This window comes from Euphorbia lathyris, chromosome 3 (genome assembly GCF_963576675.1).
Source record: "Euphorbia lathyris chromosome 3, ddEupLath1.1, whole genome shotgun sequence".
In the NCBI taxonomy this organism is placed as follows: Eukaryota; Viridiplantae; Streptophyta; class Magnoliopsida; order Malpighiales; family Euphorbiaceae; genus Euphorbia; species Euphorbia lathyris.
The window spans coordinates 32,621,653-32,643,928 of NC_088912.1; the positions used below are offsets into that span (position 1 = coordinate 32,621,653).

At 33.2% G+C, this 22,276-nt stretch overlaps 2 protein-coding genes across 9 annotated transcripts; both read left to right on the forward strand.

The window, feature by feature from the left end:
- The first annotated feature begins 10,303 nt into the window (after positions 1-10,303).
- Positions 10,304-14,562, forward strand: LOC136223447 (grpE protein homolog 2, mitochondrial-like). Of its 7 annotated transcripts, XM_066011444.1 has the most exons (6): positions 10,304-10,770; positions 11,927-13,385; positions 13,481-13,648; positions 13,786-13,913; positions 14,247-14,273; positions 14,381-14,562. In XM_066011444.1, exons 2-4 carry the CDS (start codon positions 13,383-13,385, stop codon positions 13,909-13,911), a joined length of 297 nt encoding a protein of 98 aa, XP_065867516.1. In that variant the 5' UTR covers positions 10,304-10,770; positions 11,927-13,382; the 3' UTR covers positions 13,912-13,913; positions 14,247-14,273; positions 14,381-14,562. The 7 variants fall into 7 exon arrangements, 6 of the variants coding, with proteins under 6 accessions (XP_065867516.1, XP_065867515.1, XP_065867518.1 ...); XM_066011443.1 differs by having other exon boundaries at positions 14,247-14,562; XM_066011446.1 differs by lacking the exon at positions 14,247-14,273.
- A 3,601-nt stretch (positions 14,563-18,163) lies between these two features.
- Positions 18,164-20,975, forward strand: LOC136224097 (zinc finger CCCH domain-containing protein 48-like). 2 transcript variants are annotated; one of them, XM_066012351.1, is made up of 8 exons: positions 18,164-18,315; positions 18,849-19,332; positions 19,423-19,608; positions 19,706-19,816; positions 19,947-20,096; positions 20,190-20,372; positions 20,492-20,589; positions 20,677-20,975. In XM_066012351.1, exons 2-8 carry the CDS (start codon positions 18,850-18,852, stop codon positions 20,798-20,800), a joined length of 1,335 nt encoding a protein of 444 aa, XP_065868423.1. In that variant the 5' UTR covers positions 18,164-18,315; position 18,849; the 3' UTR covers positions 20,801-20,975. The 2 variants fall into 2 exon arrangements, with proteins under 2 accessions (XP_065868423.1, XP_065868422.1); XM_066012350.1 differs by having other exon boundaries at positions 18,188-19,332.
- The last annotated feature ends 1,301 nt before the right edge of the window (positions 20,976-22,276 follow it).

The window sequence follows — 22,276 nt, forward strand, 5'->3', positions numbered from 1 at the left end:
ATTAAAACAATTACCAGTATAAATGGAAGAGGGCCTGTGAAAAAATATGGTTTAGAATCGTTCTTGAAAGAACGAACAGAATCTATAAGATGCTTAAAACTAAACTGGCACCAATCTAACTTCGAAATTTCATTCACATTCATGCAACTGAATAAAAACTTATTGTACAACGCCCTATTCTTGTTTGAACGAATGTAAGAATTAACAACAATAACAATGAAGTTCCAAATGAACTCATCACAAACATCCACTTCCAACAGATTTTTCAGCCTACAAAGCACATCTTTATCCTTAGGACTGCCACTACTTAAACCAAAAGACTTCCTCTAAGTGTTTAAAAAATTACACCAACTATCCCCACTGTTACTATCCGCTTCCTTAATTTCCTTTCCTCCACATGGCAGGCCATAAACACAATGGAAATCCTCTTCACTCAAATCAATCCGGTCATTACCAGGAAGAATAAAGCAGCATCTGTCAGGATCAACAGAATCCACAACCTTGCCACAAAAAATTTCATTAAGCTTCCCAATATCCAGACACAAAAAACCACCAAACCCTATCTTCCTAATGGCAGCTTTGTGTGTCTCTGGCATAGTTTTAACAAACTTAATAAATGCTGTTGGACGCACCCTCTGATTCAATACTACACCAGATAAATCCTGCTCCATAACAGAATAGCAACTATCCTTCTTCACAATCCTTCTTCCACAATCACAGTTCACAGATCTAGGAGAACCAACTCCTTTCACAACCTCAACTTTATTCCTTTTCAATCTAGAACGACCAGATACTTTCACAACCTCAACCTTCTTCATCTTCAACCTAGAAGAACCATCTCCTTTCAAATGAACTCAAACTTTTCTTTTCTTTCCAACACAACCAGAAACAACATATTCATCATGTGCTTGTTCTTCAGATGGTGTACTCGCACTGATAACAAAATCAGGATCATTCAGATTATCACGATCTTCGGAAGAACTTTCATCAGCATCAGAACAACTTTCTACATCCTTCAGAGCATCAGAAGAACTTTCATCAACAGGAACACCAATATTTGATGACTTTTTCTTCAAAGCATGAGATTTCTTCAAAAATCTCTGTTTACTTCCTTCTTCACTATTCTTTTCAGAAACCCTTGAAGCATAAAAAATAACAAAATTAACAACAATACTAGATCAACAAAATACATATATAGTTACAAACGAACTTATAAAATGTTCCAAATGAATACATATATTGTTCCAAACGAATACATATATTGTTCGAAACGAATACATATATAGTTCCATACAAAAACATACATTGTTCCAAACGAATACATATATTGTTCATAAAGAATGCATATATTGTTCCATAAAAACATAAAATAGTACCTGTCGTCATCAACCTCCATATAATCAGAGTTTATAGCACGAAGCAACGCAGGATCAATAACATGCTCAGGCAAACTATCTTCCCTACTAGAAGTAGCTTTTGACATTCTGATATATACTGAAAAACAACAAAAAAAACACATATACAAGTCACAAAACCAACAAATGATAGACGCAAAGAATGAAAAAACACAATAAAATGTCGTTGAAACCCTAAAAAACAACAAACAAAACAAAAACAAAATACAAAACCTAAACAACACATATAAACAAAAAAACGAAGAACATGCATAACACAAAAATCTAAAATGAACAAAGAAAACACAGAGAAACTCACCGATAACTTCAAAAACACACAAACAGAGAGCCGAACCTACCGATAAAGAAAAAAATATAGGAAATCAGAGCCATAAATATTCAACAAAAAAAAAACGAAGGCAAATGAACAAACATAAAAACATAAAAACAAACAAAACAAACACAAAAACATACAGGAACTCACCGATATCTTCCAACAAACACAAAATGCGAGACGAAACAAAGAAATCCAACCAAAAACTCAACAAAAACACGATCGGAAATGAAACGGCGCAACCAGAAAGAACGAAAGAAATATCAGAGAATCACCGGAGAAGAAAAAATGACAGAAATATAGGAGATTACAAATATACCCCTAACTTAATAACTATTTATACTAAGCGCGTAAAATTACAAATATACCCCTCCATTTTTTACACAATTACTAAAAAGCCACTGTTGTCACACAATAAGCCTTGTCACACCATAAGGAATGTGTCACATCTGATCTCTTATATATATATATATATATATATATATATATATATATATATATATATATATATATGAGAGATCAGGTGTCACACATTGCTTATGGTGCGACAAGCCTTATTGTGTGACAAAGACTAATTTTGTAATTAACCAAAAGGAGGTGGCAAATTTGTAAATAAAAGGAAAGAGAAAATTGTTTTATTTTTTTTCTTTAAAATGGATTTTTCCAACTTTTCCAACCTCGTTTTTCAAAAAAAATTTATACCGTTGGACTCGTTTTAATTAAACGGTCATTTTAAGATCCATGAAGCTCAAGTAAAAAAAATTCCGGTGAACGGAATCCGGGTGGGCGTTTTCCGGCAATCAAAATAGTGTCTAGAAAATTCTCAAAACATTCTAGCAAATGTAAAACATTATTCTAAGAAACTTTAATTCTTGGGTCGAAGCGATATTTCTTACGGTTTAGTCCCAATAAAAATTTTTTCTTAATTTTATCCATTTTACATGCTTCAACAATTTTTGGGTAAAAACTGTAAGGAATCTCGTTTTGAGCCAAGAATTAAAGTTTCTTAAAATAATGTTTTACATCTTTTGGAATTTTTTGATAATTTTCTGGACACATTTTTTGTCCTACTTACGTTGTTCCAAATCAATATACCATTTGTTCCAACATAATACTTATATTGTTCCAACAGAAAATTGTTTTATTTCTTTTCTTTAAAATACATTTTTCTGACATTTCTAACATCATTATTCGAAAATTTTTATACTATTAGACTTGTCTAAATTAAAAAGTCATTTTAAGATCCCTGAAGCTCAAGTAAAAAAAATTCCGGTGAACGGAATCCGAGTAGGCGTTTTCTGGCAAGAAAAAAAGTGGCCAGAAAATTCTAAAAAAATTCCAAAAAATGTAAAACATTATTCTAAGAAACTTTAATTCTTGGGTCGAAGTGGGATTTCTTACGGTTTAGTCCCAATAAAACTTGTTCCTTAATTTTATCCATTTTATATGCTTCAACAATTTATTGGGTCAAAATTGTAAGGAATTTCGCTTTGAGCCAAGAATTAAAGTTTCTTAAAATTATGTTTTACATGTTTTCGAATTTTTTGATAATTTTCTGGACACGTTTTTTGTCTTACTTACATTCTTCCAAATCAGTGTACCATTTGTTCCAACATAATACTTGTATTGTTCCAACAGAAAAATGTTTTATTTCTTTTCTTTAAAATACATTTTTCCGATATTTTTAACCTTGTTTTTCAAAAAAATTTCTACTATTAGATTCGTCTAAATTAGACGGTCATTTTAAGATCCCTGAAGCTGAAGTAAAAAAAATTCCGGTGAACGGAATACGGGTGGGCGTTTTCTGGTGAGAAATAAAGTGCCCAGAAAATTCTCAAAAAATTTCAGAAAATGTAAAACATTATTCTAAGAAACTTTAATTCTTGGGTCAAAGTGGTATTTCTTACGGTATAGTCCCAACAAATTGTTGAAACATGTAAAATGGATAAAATTAAGGAAAAAGGTTTATTGGGACTAAACCGTAAGAAATCCTATTTCGACCCAAGAATTAAAGTTTCTTAGAATAATGTTTTACATTTTCTGGAATTATTTGAGAATTTTCTGGGTACTTTTTTTCTCGCCGGAAAACGCCCACCCGGATTCCGTTCACCGGAATTTTTTTTACTTGAGCTTCGAGGATATTAAAACGACCGTCTAATTTAGACGAGTCTAATAGTATAAAAAATTTCGAAAAACGATGTTAGAGATGTCGGGAAAATATATTTTAAAGAAAAAAAATAAAACAATTTTCTCTATCCTCTCTTTCATTTTATTTACTAATTTGCCACCTTGCCCTTTTTAATTGTCATCAAAACTACGTAGTTTTGTTATGTCACACAATAAGCTCATTGTCACAACTTAAGCCATTGTCACGCTGGATCTCACCCCTATATATATATATATATATATATATATATGCAGAGAATTAGAGAGATTTTAGGGATTAATTTAAATTCTGTAGAACTCTTAGATATAGTACAAATAAAATAATATTTTTATAGATAAATATAATAATATAATTAAAATCAATATATTATATCATATTTTTTATCACTAAAAAATGAGTAAGTGACACCTTAGCTCCATTGTTACTGTTTTATAGATATGCAGAGAATTAGAGAGATTTTAGGGATTAATTTAAATTCTGTATAACTCTTAGAGATAGTACGGATAAAATAATATTTTTATAGATAAATATCTTAATATAATTGAAATTAATATATTATATATTATATTGAATTTTTTATCACTAAAAAAGTAGGAAGTGACAGCTCAGCTCCATCGTTATTGTATTATATATAAATATGCAGAGAATTAGAGAGATTTTATGGATTAATTTAAATGTAAATTCACATATACAATAATACAAACACCTCTATTTCTAAATTAGCTTAGTTATGAAGCTACGTGTTTATTTCTGATTGTGGGTTGACAATTTTCCTATATATACTATATCGATAGAGAACCCCTACTTTAACACAAACATCTTTCTTGCAAAAAAAAAAAAAATTGCTGGAGTAATTTCCACGACCTCTCTGATGGCCACATGGGCTGTTTCGAGCAGGAAAGTTCACTAAATGAGTGAATGTTGAAATTGGGGCTTCTCGGGCTAACTACATTCCTTTACTGAATAGTAGGTAAATTAGGTCATCAAAATGGATAGATTCAAGTTTCGCCTATAAAGCTCTCACAAAGGGTTTGTATGTTGGGTCGAGCCCTTTAAGTGTAGCCTCCATAAGATCATCATTCGAGAATTAATTCTTGAATGCTGTCAATTGATCACTGAGATGTTTTGCAGTTTGTAAATAGTCAGTAATGGAATTATTTTCTCATTTGAGATTGTGCAATATGTGCTTGCGATCACGAATTTGAGGTCAGGAACTGGTTGAGAAGGCTTTAACCAATTTGTTCCAAGCATCTTTAGCCGTTTCAGCACCAACGGTATAAGGAAGAATGCTTGCAGACAAGGAGTTGATGATCCAACTAAGGACTTGTTGATCCAACTGTTCCAAGGTCTTATATGTCGGATTGACAGCTCCGGTGCGTAGCTCATTGGGTGGGGGAATTTTGGTTGCATCTAGATGACGTGCCAACCATTGAGCCTTAATCAGAGACAGTATCTGTGTTTTCCGTATAATAAAATTTGTAGAAGTCAGCTTTTCGCTAATTTGGGTGGTGATATTTGGGAGATGGAAGAATGAGTTTGATTCGCACGTTTTTCCTGTGAAGAACAGAGGAGAATTGACGCGTGTTTTTTGTTTGAATTTTATTGCCAAAACGACGTAGTTTTGTTGTGTCACACAATAAGCTTATTGTCACAACTTAAGACCCTGTCACGCTGGATCTCACCCTTATATATATATATATATATATATATATATATATATATATATATATATATATAAAATTAAAACAATAACGATGGAGCTGAGATGTCACTTCCTCATTTTTTTACTGATAAAAAATAGAATATAATATATTAATTTTAATTATATTATTATATTTATCTATAAAAAAGATTATTTTATCCGTACTATATCTAAGAGTTCTACAGAATTCAAATTAATCCCTAAAATCTCTATGCCATTTTCCCTTTCACATGTCACAAGATACATGACAGACATTTGTTTTCGTGTCGTCTGAATATTTTTCGTGACATTATTTTAACTGTATGTCATCTTAAGGCGAAAAAATGCGCTCGATTCTCAGATGACATTACGATTACAGAAATCCTGTTATCCAAAGAAAACACGCGTTTTCGTTAAATTTGATGCGCTCAACAAATGACACTTCTAATAAATGAATGTCATTGTATGCCAAAAACAAAAAGCGGCAAATGAAATTTCACTTACACGGTCATACCAAATTTTAGGCACTCTATATCATTTGACTGAAATTTCAGCTGATATATAAACCCCCTCTGAATCCCAAACCCCAGTTTAGGTTACGCAAGCTTCATCCCTCTCATCCCTCTCATCCCGCTCTATCTCCATGGTTGATTTGAACATGCAATCACTGGGTGAGCTCGAAACACGGTACTGATAAGCCATATTTTCTTCGTTCCTAGCTGTATTAGAGTATCATTGTTCCTTACTCTATCTTTTCCTCATCCGATTTACTTTGGTTTATGTCGATTTCAGCAGCTGGTATAATGATTTTATGATTTTCAGACCTATCGTTGAAAGGTTTAGATCTCTCGCTTAGTTACACTGATTTTATTGTATGTAGATTCACTGCTGTAAAGCTTGGGTCTTTATCTTTTTTAATCTAGGGCAAGACAGTGCCCGATACAGTAAATGGTATGAACTCATCTGATTCCTTTTTATTTGAACACTATTTGCAGGGATAGTAAGCATGCTTCAGTACATGGGAAGGCTGACTGGAGAGATTGTCAATCGGTTCATGCCTTTAGCATATGGGAAGATTTATTTAACTTACTGAATATATATTAATGTTATGTTGGTTTGAACTGATTGGTCATGCCTTTAGAAGTGATTGTGTATGTTTGATGTACTGTTTTGGAACCTAGAACTCATTTATTTAGGAAACTAGCCTGATTTAGTATATATATTGTTATGTGGGTTTGAACCGAATGATTACATATATGTATAATGTTGTGGGTGATGATGAAATGATTGGTATGAACTGATTGGTTAGATATAACTATTTAGGAAGCTAGGACTCATAGAGTTTATGTATGAATGATCATTAAGCATATGGCTGATTAGGCATACTCTAAAGCTTTGAATGTTCATTGAGAATGGCACTACTCTTACACCTATGAGTTATACTGCTAGAAGTGATTGAGTATGTATATGTGTATGAAACATGTTTATGTATGATGTTCTGTTGATGTTTATATTTGAGGTTCTGTATGAGTATGTGTACGATTGTTCATTTGGGCATGTAGCTTATTCATCATGCATCAAGTATTAGAGGAACATTGTAAAAGGGTTATTGAGCATGTATGAAGCATGTATTAAAGGGTAAATTTAGGCTAATTGCATGTACTGATATGGCTTGCAATTGATAAGATATATTTTGATTAGATAGAATATACATATACATACGAACTAAATAACAAGCTCTACATAAAGGGTTATGTATGTGCATTAGCCATACTCTTACTATATTCCTTTCCACTCGGTTTGATATCATAACAACAACATTAAACATGGTGATAGGTTTATGATGCATTCAGCACAAACAGAGTCCCTGATTTTGATAGCATCATAAACCTTATTACCAAGTTTAGAGTACCACAAGTACACCTCAAGTGGAAGGAGCATCGTAAAAGGGTCAGTTTAGTCTACTTGCACATACATACAAACTGAATAGCAAAGCTCTACGTTATATTACAAAAGGGGGGATGAGTGTTGCCTTTCGGTTGTAATTCACAGTCCAAAGTTCCTTAATTGTTTTGACTAGTGAAAGGAAAATTTGGAATTGGAATGAGAACCACATTTGGATATCACATTGCCTTTCAATTCTCCTTTCACTTAGCCAAGACAGTTTTAGGAGATTTGAACATCCTTCATATTCAGCACAAACAGAGTCCTTTGTGGTGACAGCATCATAACCCTCATTACCAAGTGGAATGAGCATTATAAAAGGGCCAGTTTAGGAGCACAAAGCTCTACGTTATATATTACAAAAGGGGGGGAATTAAAGGTCCAAAGCTCCTTAACTATTTTGACTATAGAAAAGAAATTTGGAATTGGAATGAGAACCACATTTGGAGCTCACATTGCCTTCCGATTCTCCTTTCTCTTAGCCAAGATAGTTTAGGAGATTTGGACACCCTCATATCCACTTTGCATACTCCTCAGTCCATATCCGGGCGATCCCCTCATACTCTTCCCTGTTGCTGCGGTATTGCTCAGCAACTGCTTCTTGCCCAGTATATGGCTCCTCACTGTGGGGCTGTAGAAGTAGATCATATATGTGCCACATATACTACAAAATGCATAGAATAATTAGAACAAAAATATGATGTTGTATGTTTATCAAATGAAATAGATAAATGGTTGCATTATACCGTGGCAGTGGAAAAGCGATGGTTATTAAGGATACGGGGAAGTTGAATCGACCCCTGAGGAGCCACGTTAGGATGATATATCCTATTCTGTAACCAAAACTGAGAATAAGAGGAGAGATTTATTAGTGTATGTTTCATGTAGGTGATTATATCTTACTGATCTGAGTTAATATTACTCTTGCAGGTCTGTTTGGGAAATCCGGAGGGTAGCTCATTCTGATTTCAAATACACCCCTTTCATATGGGGTGTATTGGGGGCCTTTCATCCTGATCGACCATGTGAAGAAGTTACCATCGAGAGGACATGTACGTTATCATCCAAGAAGAATCATTAGAAATACACAGAAGAAACCAGGAAGGGTTACAAAACAACTATGGATTGGCATACGTACCATTGATGGCCAGAAGCCACTCTGGGTTCTCCATGTACAACTTATTCAAGTCAGCAACTTGCGTTGAGGCGATGGGGTGATTTCTGAGATAATGGAGTTTGCAACAATAACTGCGAACTTATTTACTAATTTCGGGTACAATGCTTCTTACTACTGAAACAAATATTAGGTTTGTTGTATTCTTTATTATGCACTTAGGTTGTTGATCTACAATGTGAACATACTTTGATGCTTAGATATTAGTCTTGTTCATGTGTTATTGGTTGCTAAGTTTTTATTATATGCATTTCCTTGTGTTTAGATATTTGAAATGCAATTTTAGTTACTAGATTTTCAAATGGTGTTAATAAGTTTTCTAAGTTCTAGATTTTCTGCTTAATCTATTGTTATGCAGACTAACTAATTTCACAAAACAATGTGCATTATACTAATAGTAACTAACCTAAGATTCATTGCTATCAGACATAAATAGATTTGAATCAAAAGAGCATCCAATATTATTTATATACTTCCACAAAGCTTCGTTATTATATTAATCACAAAAATGCAATTATAACTACCCTTCTACAAGGAAAAATGGCATTAATAATGAGAGTAATCACATGAGGAGGAGTCGCTTTCCAAATAGCAGAAATTAACATCATCTAGTCCTTATATTTACTTTAGTTTCATGCTTTCCAACTTGGTGCAATTGTTTATCCTTTTTTAGCATAAAGTTGGCATAGGTTATAGAGTGTTTTGTTAGTGACAAAAAGAGTGGCAACATTGAATTACCCTTGGTGCACTAAAATAAAAAGAGTTCTATAAAAACCAAGCTAGCTATTCTAGCTTGGTTTGTTGTTTGCTATTGTTGTTAGCATATAACTTAGATCAGGTTTAGGAGGCGCGAATAAAAGAACCTTTTTTCGGATTATTCCATCCTATTATCTTTCTTCGCTAATGTAATGGGTTAACCTCATCACCTTTACCATCACTTAGAAAAGTGATAGACAGATATGAAGCTTTAATAAGTTTAGGCCTCATTCACTGTGAGGTATTACCAGTTAGTTTTTGAAGAGAAGTAGACAAAACCGATTCTGCTACGCGCCTTTTCTTCTGCCACTTGTCCTTATTCAGATGTTCTCGAATAAACACTGCCATGGAGATTTTTTGTAATATGCATATTGATTATGGGTTAAATGCACCATTGGTCACTGAACTTACATGGTTATCTCAAAATGGTCACTCAGCTTCAATATGTCTCAATAAAATCACTCAACTTTGAGTTTTGTCTCAATTAGACCACTCTGACGATTTCAGTAATTAAAAAACACCGAAATGATAACATAAGTGATATGTTAATATGAGACAATTCAGATTTCTAACCGAAATGACACATGATATCTACGTACACTACAAGAAATTCATTCTATAACGACCAAATTTAACGAAGGTACTTCTGATACTCTCGCTAAAAATGCTTTTCTACGTGAGTAAAAAATTACTCTCGTCAAATATTATAATATTAACGACCAGAAATAAATTGGTTGTTATTAACATGTATTACTCTCGTTATTGATAATACCATTTATTATCCACACGAAAAAACAGGCATTGTTTATTCAACTACCCTCCCACTAAGTCTTCATAGTTTTGGCGCTAAACATAAAAAAAAAAAATTAGAACTTTTTTTCAATTTTTTTATTTAGCTCTAATGATCTTTCCTTTTGCTAAAATTACTCCCTGATAATTAGAGTCACTTAAACCCCAAACACTTTCAAACCCTAAATTCATTAACACTAATGAAATTTGCAATCGCAAAACCGTTTGGTTTCTTAACAATTTTTCAATTCCCTTAGCCAATCTCTTAGCCCTTTGCTAAATCCTTTAGCCCTTTTCTCCTAGATGAAGGATTCTATCGGCACACGCAACCAAGCTATTCCCATCTCCAACGCCTCCCACACCGATAGCGCCAGAGATAGAGAGCAGAGGAGCTGAGCAAAACCAATCCCAACCACGTCGACCGTAGAGAGGCATGATATGCGCAGAACCATCGATCGGAGATGAGGAGCAGACGACCGGCGACTGGATATCGATGGAGACGAGGAGCAGACGATCGGCGACTGGAGTGAGGTAGGTTAGTTGTTTTTCTTATTTAGGGGTTTTCTTGTGTATTTTTGTTTTAGTTAAATTAGGGATTGCTGTTAGTTAATTAATTTAATTTTGTTTTGTTAATTATTAGAGATAAATTAATTATTGAATTGATGTTTCTCTAACTCAAATAGTATGGATCCTTCATCCTTGGTATTAAATTGCTCCATTTCAAGAACTCGCTCTAGACTAAATTTTGTTGATTTTCATTTTCTTCTTACTTTTGTATTGGCGTTTAAAGTTCTTTCTATCAATTTATTCTTTTTCATCAGCCCTTATTTTGTAAATATCTCTTATATCAAATAAAAGCTTTCACCAGTGGCTGATTTGTAGCCCCCATTCCATGTTTCTAATATTTTATTACTTGCACTTAACTCAAATTGTTTACTTAGTACTTGTTATTCAATTTTAATCTGTTATTTGCTATGGAATATCTATGTTTTCAATTCAGTTTGTTAAACTAGTATAGGCTTTTAAGCCCTCAATGTAATTAATGCAGTAGACATGAATTTTTGGGTCCTATTTTTCGTGGTTTATCTGTACTAGGGTGCTGATATTGTAAACCTTTTCTAATTATTGTGTGTGAATAAGAGAGTAATTAAGCTTAACCATCTCTTGTGTTATTGAACCATTTATTGTGTCAAAAAATAAAATAAAATCAAAGCCATCAATCATTAACCAATTTTTAATTATCATTAATTTAAGCAATCATAGTGGAAAAGCCATGTAGTTATTAGATTATAAACTCACCTGCCTGTATCATGTACACATTGAATTCATGCTTAATTGTTGAATTTCATATTAATTATAATATGGGGTTACATCTCTCACTCTCTTTGTATTAATCCTAAATATGTCAGATGAGTTTAAAAATTGATATCTACCAGGAAAATGTTGTTATGTCAAAGATTATAATATGATGTTATATTGGGATAGAGGAACTGATTTTGAAGGCTGGCTGGGTGGCCATTTTTGTTGCTTTTATTTTCTTCCAAGTTTTCCACTCAGAACATAGTCTTCTAACCTCACCAATTATCTATTTTACCGTGCTCTCTCTATACAAATTCATCTTTCCTTGCTCTCTCATCAATCACAAGTGCAGGGCTCTAACTGTATTTCATCTCAATCACAAGTGCAGGGCTACATTTGCAACTCAAGTGACTTGGATTGCAAAACTTATATAGTCTACAGAGCTCAACACAATTTCCACTCAATCACTTCCATACCTTCTCTCTTCAGTTTAACCCAATTTGATCTCCTTTTGAAACTAACCATTTTAAGGAAGAAAATCCAATAAATCTACCTGTTGGGAGAGAGATCATCATCCCCATTAAATGCCAATGTCACGGTGGCTCCTTTCACGCTCCTTTGATGTACAACTTTTTGAGCAGAGATTCGGTTAATGTTGTTGGCTGTGATGTTTTTGAAGGGCTAGTGAAAGCACAAAGTCTCAAGAGAATCCTGACTTGAGAGGCTGTCAGTATCACCCTGAAGATTATCAGATCAATGTACCAATTCGATGTGCTTGTCCTAATTCGATTCAACAAAGAAATGGTGTGAGATTTCTTGTTACATATCCTATGTTGGAGGGTGAGAATCTTGATTTGATTGCTGATAAATTTAGTTTAACTGGGAAAACTGTTATAGATTTCAATAACTAACAACTATGCTGATTCATGCTAATAACTTGAGTGATGTTAATTGGGACATTGGCTCTTTCCCCCAAATCTCACCAGCTCCTAAAGCAACATTGAAGTTATCTCTGCTGATGCGGAATCAACTAAATGGAATTCACATGTGTTTTTGGGAGCAGGTGTTTGTTTTGCAGGGAGATTCATGCCTTTGCATGCTAGAAGTTCTGTGATTCAGATAGGCATATATTTCGTGCCAATATTTATTTAATATGCTGTTTACAGTTGAATTGAAACATGTAGGTGTTTGTGGTCATCGTTATTGGATAGAAGCAGTAGAGCTTCTTTCTGAAGGTTGAAGGATATTGTGTGTCATTACTTCTATTTCACATTATTTATAAGATATTAGGATAATCCTAGGTTACTAATTGACAGATAGACCTTGTTGGAGTTTTTGAGAGAAGAAAGACCCATTTAATTCTGATATTCTCTATATTAAACTAAAACTTGGAGCTTGTTCATATGTGGATGATCCCATATGGAACCAGTCACGCACAAGGTTGGTATGCTCTCTTTTTTCACAGCTAGTTGACTCTTTCCTTGATCCATGCCTTGTTATGGAGCATGTGCATAATTTTCTTTTATTAGGCATTTGGTTTGACAAATATAAGAACATGCAATCCAATTGCCAGAGGTCAAAGTGAAATGGTTTCGGGTACAGTTGATTAGTTGGTCAGTAGTTTTCTTCTAGCCCGAGCTTAATTGCTTTTGCATAACTCTGACTGACCCTTCATGGAATAGCAGGTGAGTGTAAAAATCTTCGTGTCTCATTTTAATGCTACCATCGTGTCACGATATCCATGTTGTGTTTGATCTTCAGCTTGCCATGCATGTTTGTGTGGGACCTGCTTCTTTCGAACAGTGATGACCTGCTTTTTTCTTTGAATTTATCTAGAGAAGACAATGGTTGGTTGCTTTTGTATTAAGCTTGCATTGTACAATTCTTGTGTTATTCTTTTTTTTTAATTTGAAACGGCATATCTTCCATGAATTTGGTGCAGAACTTTGCAAAGAGTCTACTAGATGTTGAGGATAATTTGGGAAGAGCTTCTTCAGTTGTTAAAGAAAGTTATTCAAAAATCGACCCATCTATTGGCTCAACTAGGGCAGTTCCATTACTTAAGACCCTTTTGGAACGAGTTCAAATGACTGAAAAGCAGCTTATGGAGGTAAGTATATGTTATTGCTTCCTCAATCATACTGGATGATAAATTACTCACATTGTGCATTTGGAGGTGTTTGGGAGGAGACATTTGCCTTATATTAATTTGTTGTTGATACAGTTTTCTGATTTCTTGGATTTCAGATATTTAGAAAATTCGGAATAGAGAAGTTTGATCCAGTAAATGAGCCATTTGATCCACATAGGCATAATACAGTGTTCCAGTTATCGGATGCTTCTAAGCCCCAGGCACAGTTGCAGCAGTCCTAAAGGTATTGTTTAAATAAAAACCAATTAATTATTCTCATATTAATTTACTACATAACCTCATGTCTCTGTCAAAAGAATTTCGGGTTCATGTTACTCAAATTTCCTGTCGCAATGCTGTTATGTAATGAAGATAGGATATGCAAAATTTGGATCAAAGGTACTTTTGTAATCTTCTTAGCATTTACAATTGTACCAAAGACACCTATACCCGAAAATGTCTGCTTATATAAGTGTTTTTTCAACCTTCTCTCACTAATATATGACTTTTGAGCATCCGTTATTCTGGCCTCCTATATGCCTAATTTCTTTTTCTTTCTCTGTTTACTATTGCCAAGCTTGGACCTCTTGATGCATATTATCCGGTAATGCTGCGTCATATTTTATTATTAAGCTTTTGGACATTGTTAGTATGCAAAAACAGGTTAAATGTATCCTTGTCTTAATTATTTTATGTTTGCATTTGTAACAGTGAAAGGAAAAGGAAATTGTTCTATTCAGCTGGATTGTTCTTCTAAGAGGAGATTTGAAATAATTTTGTTGAAGTAGCTTTACAAACGTCATGGATTATATATCATGTTATGTACGAACAAGTTGAATTCTTTTGTTATTGTAAAAAGAACAAGAACCCATATATCAATTTATAACTATGTATTTTTGTTCTCAAATTTGTTAAAAAGACAAATTGATTTATTTTATTGAATTTATTTTATATATGTTTCAATTATTGAATTTATTTTTTATTGTATTAAATATTGAAATAAATTTTAGTGTCACTACATTCGTGAAATAACGATCAGATTATAGTGGTAAATATCATTTCTAATGATGGTACCATATGAAAATAACGATTATTTATTCACTACTTAAAATGTAATAACTACGGTGATTCATGGAAATGATGACTGTATATTCACTCGTTAAAATTTAGTAATAACGACAGGGAAGAACAGAAAAAACGACAGTTTATTCAATCATTAAAATGCCGTAATAACGACGGTGAATTATGTAAATAATGACAATTTATTCACTCATTAAAATATGTTAATAACGACGGTGAAATCAATTAATAACGATAGGTATTACTATCTTAATTATTGAGTAGCAACGACGGGCTACATACGGTCATTGTCTAATTTTAACGACGGGACACAGTATACCGTCGTTAATACTTTTAACCTCAAAGGTTTTAACGAGGGTGGACGACGGTATATACGGTCGTTATAAGTTAATAACGACGGTGTATATATAATTAACGACGGGATTAACTCTCGTTATAGACCGAATTTCTTGTAGTGGTATGAGTCACATGACTATCACGTGTCGATTATTTTTACGAAAAAATAAATAAAATTTAGTTTTTTTTCATAAAAATACCCGACACATGGCTGTCGCATTTCGTTTCAGTCAGAGATTTGAGTTAACTCATGTTGACATATAACCCATGTCATTATTTCAATGCGTTTCAACCACTAAAATCGACGGAGTGACCTAATTGAGACAAAACTCAAAGTTTAGTGATTTTATTGAGACAAATTGAAATTGAGTGGCCATTTTGAGACAATCATGCGAGTTCAGTGACATGACCAATGATGCATTTAGCCCTATTGATTATAGTCAATTGTCGGTTAATATGAAAGAGGTGTTCCCCTAATAGTTGAGTTAAGAAATATCTTTTATTTTATCAATTTGGATGACCCTGGTTTTCAACAATTTGGTCAGTCAATAATACCAAAATTCATGTACGCTCGATACAATTATGAAGGAATATTCTTCATTTATGAATATTCTCAGGCTCCAGAGAAACTCCAAAATTTCACAGGATGTTTCTTTCCTTTCCTTAATCAGGGGTGAAATCCTTTTCATCTTATGATTAGCATTGATCCGAATTTGCCCACTTAAGAAGGCATAAGGTGGATTTGTCGGTTTCAGTATTTTTACCTGCATATAGTTAGAGGGGCCAGTTTTGTATTATCAATAGTAATGAAATGCAACCTGATCTATCAGGGGGTTATTCGAAGCTTAGATTGCTTCCATACATCAACTCAACTCCAACATAATTGGATTACTCTCGTCATTTTTATAGGACAAAAATAGGCTTAATCGTTCATAACCCCTTTACTTGGCCAAAAAATTCAATTGCCCTCCTATTGTTTTAAAACATTTACTTTACCCCCTAACTTGTTTAAAGTAACTTATTAATCCCTTAAAATCCACGTGTTGGAGTAAGAAGATATTTTGGAGAAGTTGAAATATGTACACTTAAAGCAAGTTGAGGAAGTCAATAGACCATTTTAAGAAAGTTTAGAGGCTAATAAGTACCTTTTAGAGAGTCAATTAGTAACTTTAAGCAAGTTCATAAAGTAAATAGAACTTTTTTAAAGCATAAAGAGTCAATTGACTTTTTTTGGACAAGTACGGAGGCTAAAGGTGTACTAAGCCACAAAAATATGGATGTTACTATAGTTTCTTAAATGAATTCATCTACATAAATGTACTTGTAAATTTCTTATTATTTGTGCATACGCTTGTGTCTTTTATAATGTTTTTATATATTTTTTGTGTATGAATTTCACAATATAGATGATCTAGACTCATGCTAAAGGTGAATGTTGTAGAATTTCCAACATATGGAATTTAGTGCTTGACAAACTAGGTATACGGTTTATCTGAGAACAACTAGCAGCTAGATGTTGAATACAAGGTCTGTTTGATTCAGCTGTTAGCTAATAGCTGTTAGATGTTTGCAGTTACAGTAAGCTGTTAATTGTTGTTGTTAGCTGTTTGTTATTAGCTGTTTAATTACTAGTGTTTGGAAAAATTATATTGAACTGTTGCTGTTCGGATTTAAAATGTCTAAAATTGACATGTTTTAAATTAATCAACGATGAAATTATAAAAGGAAAAATCTGAAAAAATGCTCATAATGTTTACAACTATGAATTATTTTACTCATAACATTGGCAGCTAAGAGAAATTTTACCTCTAACATTGACAAATTGAGTCGATTTCAGATATTTTATTTCATATTCTACACCAATTGCATATATCAGTAGTTCTAAAAAAGATATTTCATATTTTTTGTGATTTAATAATAAAATTGAAAATTAATATTTATAAATTTATCGAAATAGTTGAATTTTTTTGTCCAACTCGTACAAAGACAATATGTTTTTTATTTTCTTTAAAAAAATCACGTCTAATTATATGTTTTTGATCTGTTACTAACGATGATAAAATGGTGCCCATGTGAAGTGTAGATGACAATTTCATGACCAAAAAGACAGTTTGATAAATTATTTCTCAAATTGACCAAACTTGTCAATGTTGGGGTAAAATTGCTTTTAGCTGGCAACATTACAGGTATAATTGCACCATTTTAGATGTTAAAGGTAAAATTGCTTCTAGCTACAAATTTGTTAGAGATATTTTTGCATCTTATCCTATTATAAAATAAAAAATGTGTTACACAAATTAATAAGAATAATCTATATAAAAAATAAAAAAAAATTATTGAACGCAACAAAACTTTATTCTTCCGGTAATTATGATGTAGAAATATAAATAATGTTAAAGAATAAACATATTTTTGGGAAAATAAGAAGGATAATTTTATCAATAAAAAATAACTACAAACCAGTGTTTATGAAAAGCTCCAAATATGAGCTTTTCATGAAACGCTCCAAAACGCAGCAGTTTCTAGAGAAAACGCTAAATATTACGGTTATATAAACCTAACCAAAAACTATATTTCCTGTGGTTTGGAGTGAAACGATAAACGTTCTTCCGAAAAGCTGAAACAAACACCCTCTGATATAGCTTCAGCAACAACTGATTTGGAGTTATGTTATTGGAAATAACAATATTATTATATTAATATATTAATTTTAATTATATTATTATATTTATCGATAAAAGGATTATTTAAAGTAAATGTGAAAATAAAATAATAATATTTAATTTATACAGCACTTTTATATCATTAATTGTAATTATTAAATATATATATATATTTTTTTATTAATATTTATATGTTAAGATGAATCCGTAAATCGCAGGATCAAAAACTAGTTATAATATACAAGACCATATTTACAAAATTTTGAAAGAAATAGAAATGGGTAAATATAATTAATTAAAAAAAAAAAGAAATAGGTAAATATATAAATACTAAAATTGTAGTTACAAAATTAACGGTAATGTAGATTGAAGTATAGGATAATACAAACACCTTAATTTCTAAAATAGCTTTCTTATGAAGCTACGTTTCTATTTCTATATATACTGCAGGGATAGAAAACCCTTCCTTGAAACGTAATCTCTCTCTCAGCCAGTCTCCCTCACTCCTTCCCTACCTCTTGCAAATTATTCTATCGTTCGATCGATCAGCTTTCTTTCTGCTTTCAGGTTTGCTTCTTTGTCGAGCGCTTCTCTATATTTCTTTACCAAAATAAAATATTTATGGTTTCTTAATGGATCACCGAGAAGCTATGATCGTCAAGGATTCGATTATGATAATCATGTCCCTTTTGGTTGCTTTTCCGTTGTGGATTTTATCGGTTTCCCTCTTTACGTGCTTTAGTAGTTTCCGTAATCGGATAATGATGCTTCTTGTTTGTATACGGTAATCGGAAGTGGTATCGTGGACTTTGGTGGTTTTTAGGGTTTTACTATGCGGGACTCAGAGATATTTGAGGATTTCATCTTTCCACGGGGCTCTTTTAGGGGTTTTAGGGTTTTCTTCATAGAGTATCGGAAATTTATGGTTTATCCCAAATCTTTGGGTTTTTTTATTCTGTTCTCTGGGTTAAAGTTCCTCCGATCATGTTCTTGGTGTGCACCGAAATTAGATAGATTGGATTGGCTGATTGAAATCATCTGGTATTATTGTGTGGTTCTCTCTGTTCATTCTGCTCTTGTTTCTTGTCTTGTCTTTATAGTATGGATACTAAGATCGCGAATTTTCATGGACGATTCGGAGGACCCGTTAAAGGCAAAGTTTACAGCAACCTGGTATGTCAATTCTGGCTGGCTGGAAACTGTAAGAGAAATCCCTGTAGATTCCTGCACAGGGAAGAATTACCCACTTCAAAGAGGCAGTTGCCTACTTCAAAGAGAGAAATACCTACTTCAAAGAGGGAATTACCAGCTTCAAATGTTTACAGAAGAACTCCTAAACAATCCAAGACCTCTAACTATGCTCCAAAGAGTTCATTGGCTTCACCTAAGAAGCCCACTAGCCCAAACAGTATCTCGGCTTCAAATGATTATGGAAATACAAGTATGCAGAGCCTCAGTTCATGTACTGAGGAGGTGGTGAACACTGAGTGCCCAAAAAGTTCAGGTGTTATTACTCCTGCCACCGAGCCTTCTACTAAAAAGGATTTGTTCTCAATGTTGGCACAGCTGGAGGGGCATACTAAGGTAACCATTTGTTTCTTGATTTGTTCTCAATGCTAGTATCAAGTGTTGTGATTAGCTAAATTTCATTGTGGTGGTTTTTTTCTATGCTAGGGTATCTCTGGGATTGCTCTTCCCACTGGATCCGATAAGCTCTACTCAGCCAGCGATGATGGAATCGTGAGTATTTGGGACTGTCACACTGGTCAGTCTACAAGGATAGTAACTCTTGGTCAAAAAATTGGATGTTTACTTAGTGAAGGGTCTTGGATGTTTCTTGGTTTGCATAATTCTATAAGGGTTAGTTACTTTCATAATAGATGACTTTCTTTCCTTCACTTATCTGGACTTGTTTTATTTTTGAACTCATCAATACCTTTTGTCTCTAATATTTCAGGCATGGAATTTCGACACTAAAACGGAGTATACCCTTGGCGAGGGAAACGAATCATTTGGACTAGTTTATGCTATGGTTACTAGTGATGATATGCTTTTTTCTGGAGGACAGGTAATCAATGGGATTTCAGTCTTTACGATTTCTGAAGTCCAGGCATTTATTAGCGCAAGTGAACATTATTAGAACCTTTATGTATCTTCGCATCAAGTATTCATTGGCATCATTTGTTTTTGTTTTGCAGGATGGTTCCATTTTGGTGTGGAAAGGTTATAATGAGAAACTGAAGCCTTTTAAGTTGGCCGCATCTTTGAAAGGTCATACTGCTGCCGTAACATGTTTAACTGTGGGAAGGAACAGGTTATACTCGGGTTCCACAGATGGTACAATAAGGGTAATTAAGAAGACATGTTTTTAGTGTTTTTTCTTTCATTACTAGTCTGTGGGGGTTTGATATCTGATGATGTTACTGATTACTTCCATCCAGGTGTGGGACTTGGATACTTTGAAGCTCCTTTATTTGCTAAAAAAGGAGCATACTGATGTAGTGAGGTCTCTCATTGTCTGGGACGAGTATCTATTATCCTGTTCACTGGATAAGAAAATAAAAGTTTGGGGTTGCACCAAAGAGGGTACCATTGAAGTTGTATATACGCATGATGTCAAACATGTAATTGTTTCTAATTCTGTCTCAGTTGTGTTAGTTTCTAATTTGTTTATTCTGTCTCTTAGAAAATATCAAGGGAGTTGTGACTGACTGGAAGTTGTTTGTTCCTTGTTTATACACAGGGTGCCATTGCTTTGTGCGGAATACATGATGCAGAAAAAAATCCAGTTTTGTTATGCTCGTGCAACGATGGTTGTATTCGCCAATTTGATCTGCCATCGTGAGTATACTTAAAACCGTTAATATACATGCATATATATATATTTGATATTTAGGAACAAGTCTTGACTGGTGGATTGTTTATTAGATTTCAAGAAAGAGGCAGAATTTATTCGAAAGACGAAGTGAGAAGAATGGAAATAGGACCTGATGGACTGTTTTTCACTGGTGATGCATTAGGAAACCTTTCAGTGTGGAAATTGGCAGCCTAATCTCTCTCTCTCTCTCTCTCATCAGCTGCTATTATGGTTTATTATATACAAGTGTATGTAATTATTTTTACAGACCCCCATCATATTATTTGTTTGATGGGGTTTTGACTCGTGAACAAAAAATTGTAAATATTCTTCATATTATCAATGAAATCGTTTCTGTTTCTTCTACTTATTTTCTTTTTGCCTGTTACTTGAACAGAAATGGAAAGTTGTATGTTTGCATGTTTTTTGGGTCAAAAGTTGTATGGTTCCCAAATGATTACCAACTCTCTTGTTGGTTCTGCCAAGAAATTCTAGTTATTCATGCCAAGAGATGTTAAATTAGCTCTATGTTAACTTACAATGAAATTGTAAATATTCTTCATATTATCAATGAAATCATTTTCCTTTTATTTTGACTTTATGTATATAACAAGTGATGAAAAGCCAAAACTGATTCTGTTAGCTAATCTTTCCTATAGCTTGTTACTTGTGATTCTCATATTTGGAAGCTCTTTTAGCAAAATGTACGAGGGTCGGCTATGAGATTTATGTTGTGATGATGTTTTTTTTCCTGGACTGTTATTAAGATTACTTCTCTGATCAAGTTTCTTCTACTTAGAACAGAAATGTCAAGTATTTGACTTAGTTGAATCCTAATGTCAATGTTCATATTTTCAGAATGTAGTTTGCATAGATACACAGTCCAGGAAAGTTGTATGTTTTGCATGTTTTTTGGGTCAAAATTTGTATGATTTTTAAAATTGGATTATTTCCCAACTCTTTGTTTGTTCTGTCAAGGGATGTTAAATTAGAACCTCCAGTAAGTTGCATGTTCCAGAGGTTGTAACTGTTTATCGAAATTGAAAAGCAAGAGCAGTCTTTAATTGAGAATAATAGAGCATCAGTTAATACTCTTCTTGGAAATGCTCATGAAAGGATCGAGACAAAGGAAGCAAAAAGAGAACCATCGATGGAAAATAAAAATCGAAACTACAAGAAAATAAAACTTTAATGACCAAAAGTTAATGATGGATAGAAAAACATTCCTTTTTAAAAAAAAATTGAAAGCTGCACTTGGAGTTGGCCAGCTGCAACACAAAATGCTGGTTACTCCTTTTAATTCAATAACAATTAATGAATAACTTAATATTAATAAGTATTAATAATATAAAAAAAATGGATTAAAGTAAATAAAATAATGGGAAGTATCTAACCATTGAAGAGATTATTTAAGAAGAGTGTTTTAAAGGTGGATGGTATTCTGTAATAGTGTAAAATGGTATTATGTAAGAGTGTTTTAAAGGTGGGTGGTATTCTGTAATAGTGTAAACGGTTACGTGGTAATGGTTGAAGTGTCTAACTACTAGAGTTGCTTTTCACCCTTAAGTTCTGACATATTTCCAATATATAAAAGGTAAAATCTATTTGATTTTATTAGAGTATATGCACCCAACTCTCATGTTCAAATTATTCTTATATACTAAAACCTTT

Excerpts from the sequence above, each read along its gene's own strand:
- LOC136223447 (XM_066011443.1), top strand. Across the intron at positions 13,649-13,785 it reads CTGAAAAGCAGCTTATGGAG|ATATTTAGAAAATTCGGAAT; the intron begins GTAAGTATATGT and ends CTTGGATTTCAG.
- LOC136224097 (XM_066012351.1), top strand. The coding sequence starts at position 18,850 with ATGGATACTAAGATCGCGAATTTTCATGGACGATTCGGAGGACCCGTT. Across the intron at positions 19,333-19,422 it reads AGCTGGAGGGGCATACTAAG|GGTATCTCTGGGATTGCTCT; the intron begins GTAACCATTTGT and ends TTTCTATGCTAG. Across the intron at positions 20,590-20,676 it reads CGCCAATTTGATCTGCCATC|ATTTCAAGAAAGAGGCAGAA; the intron begins GTGAGTATACTT and ends ATTGTTTATTAG.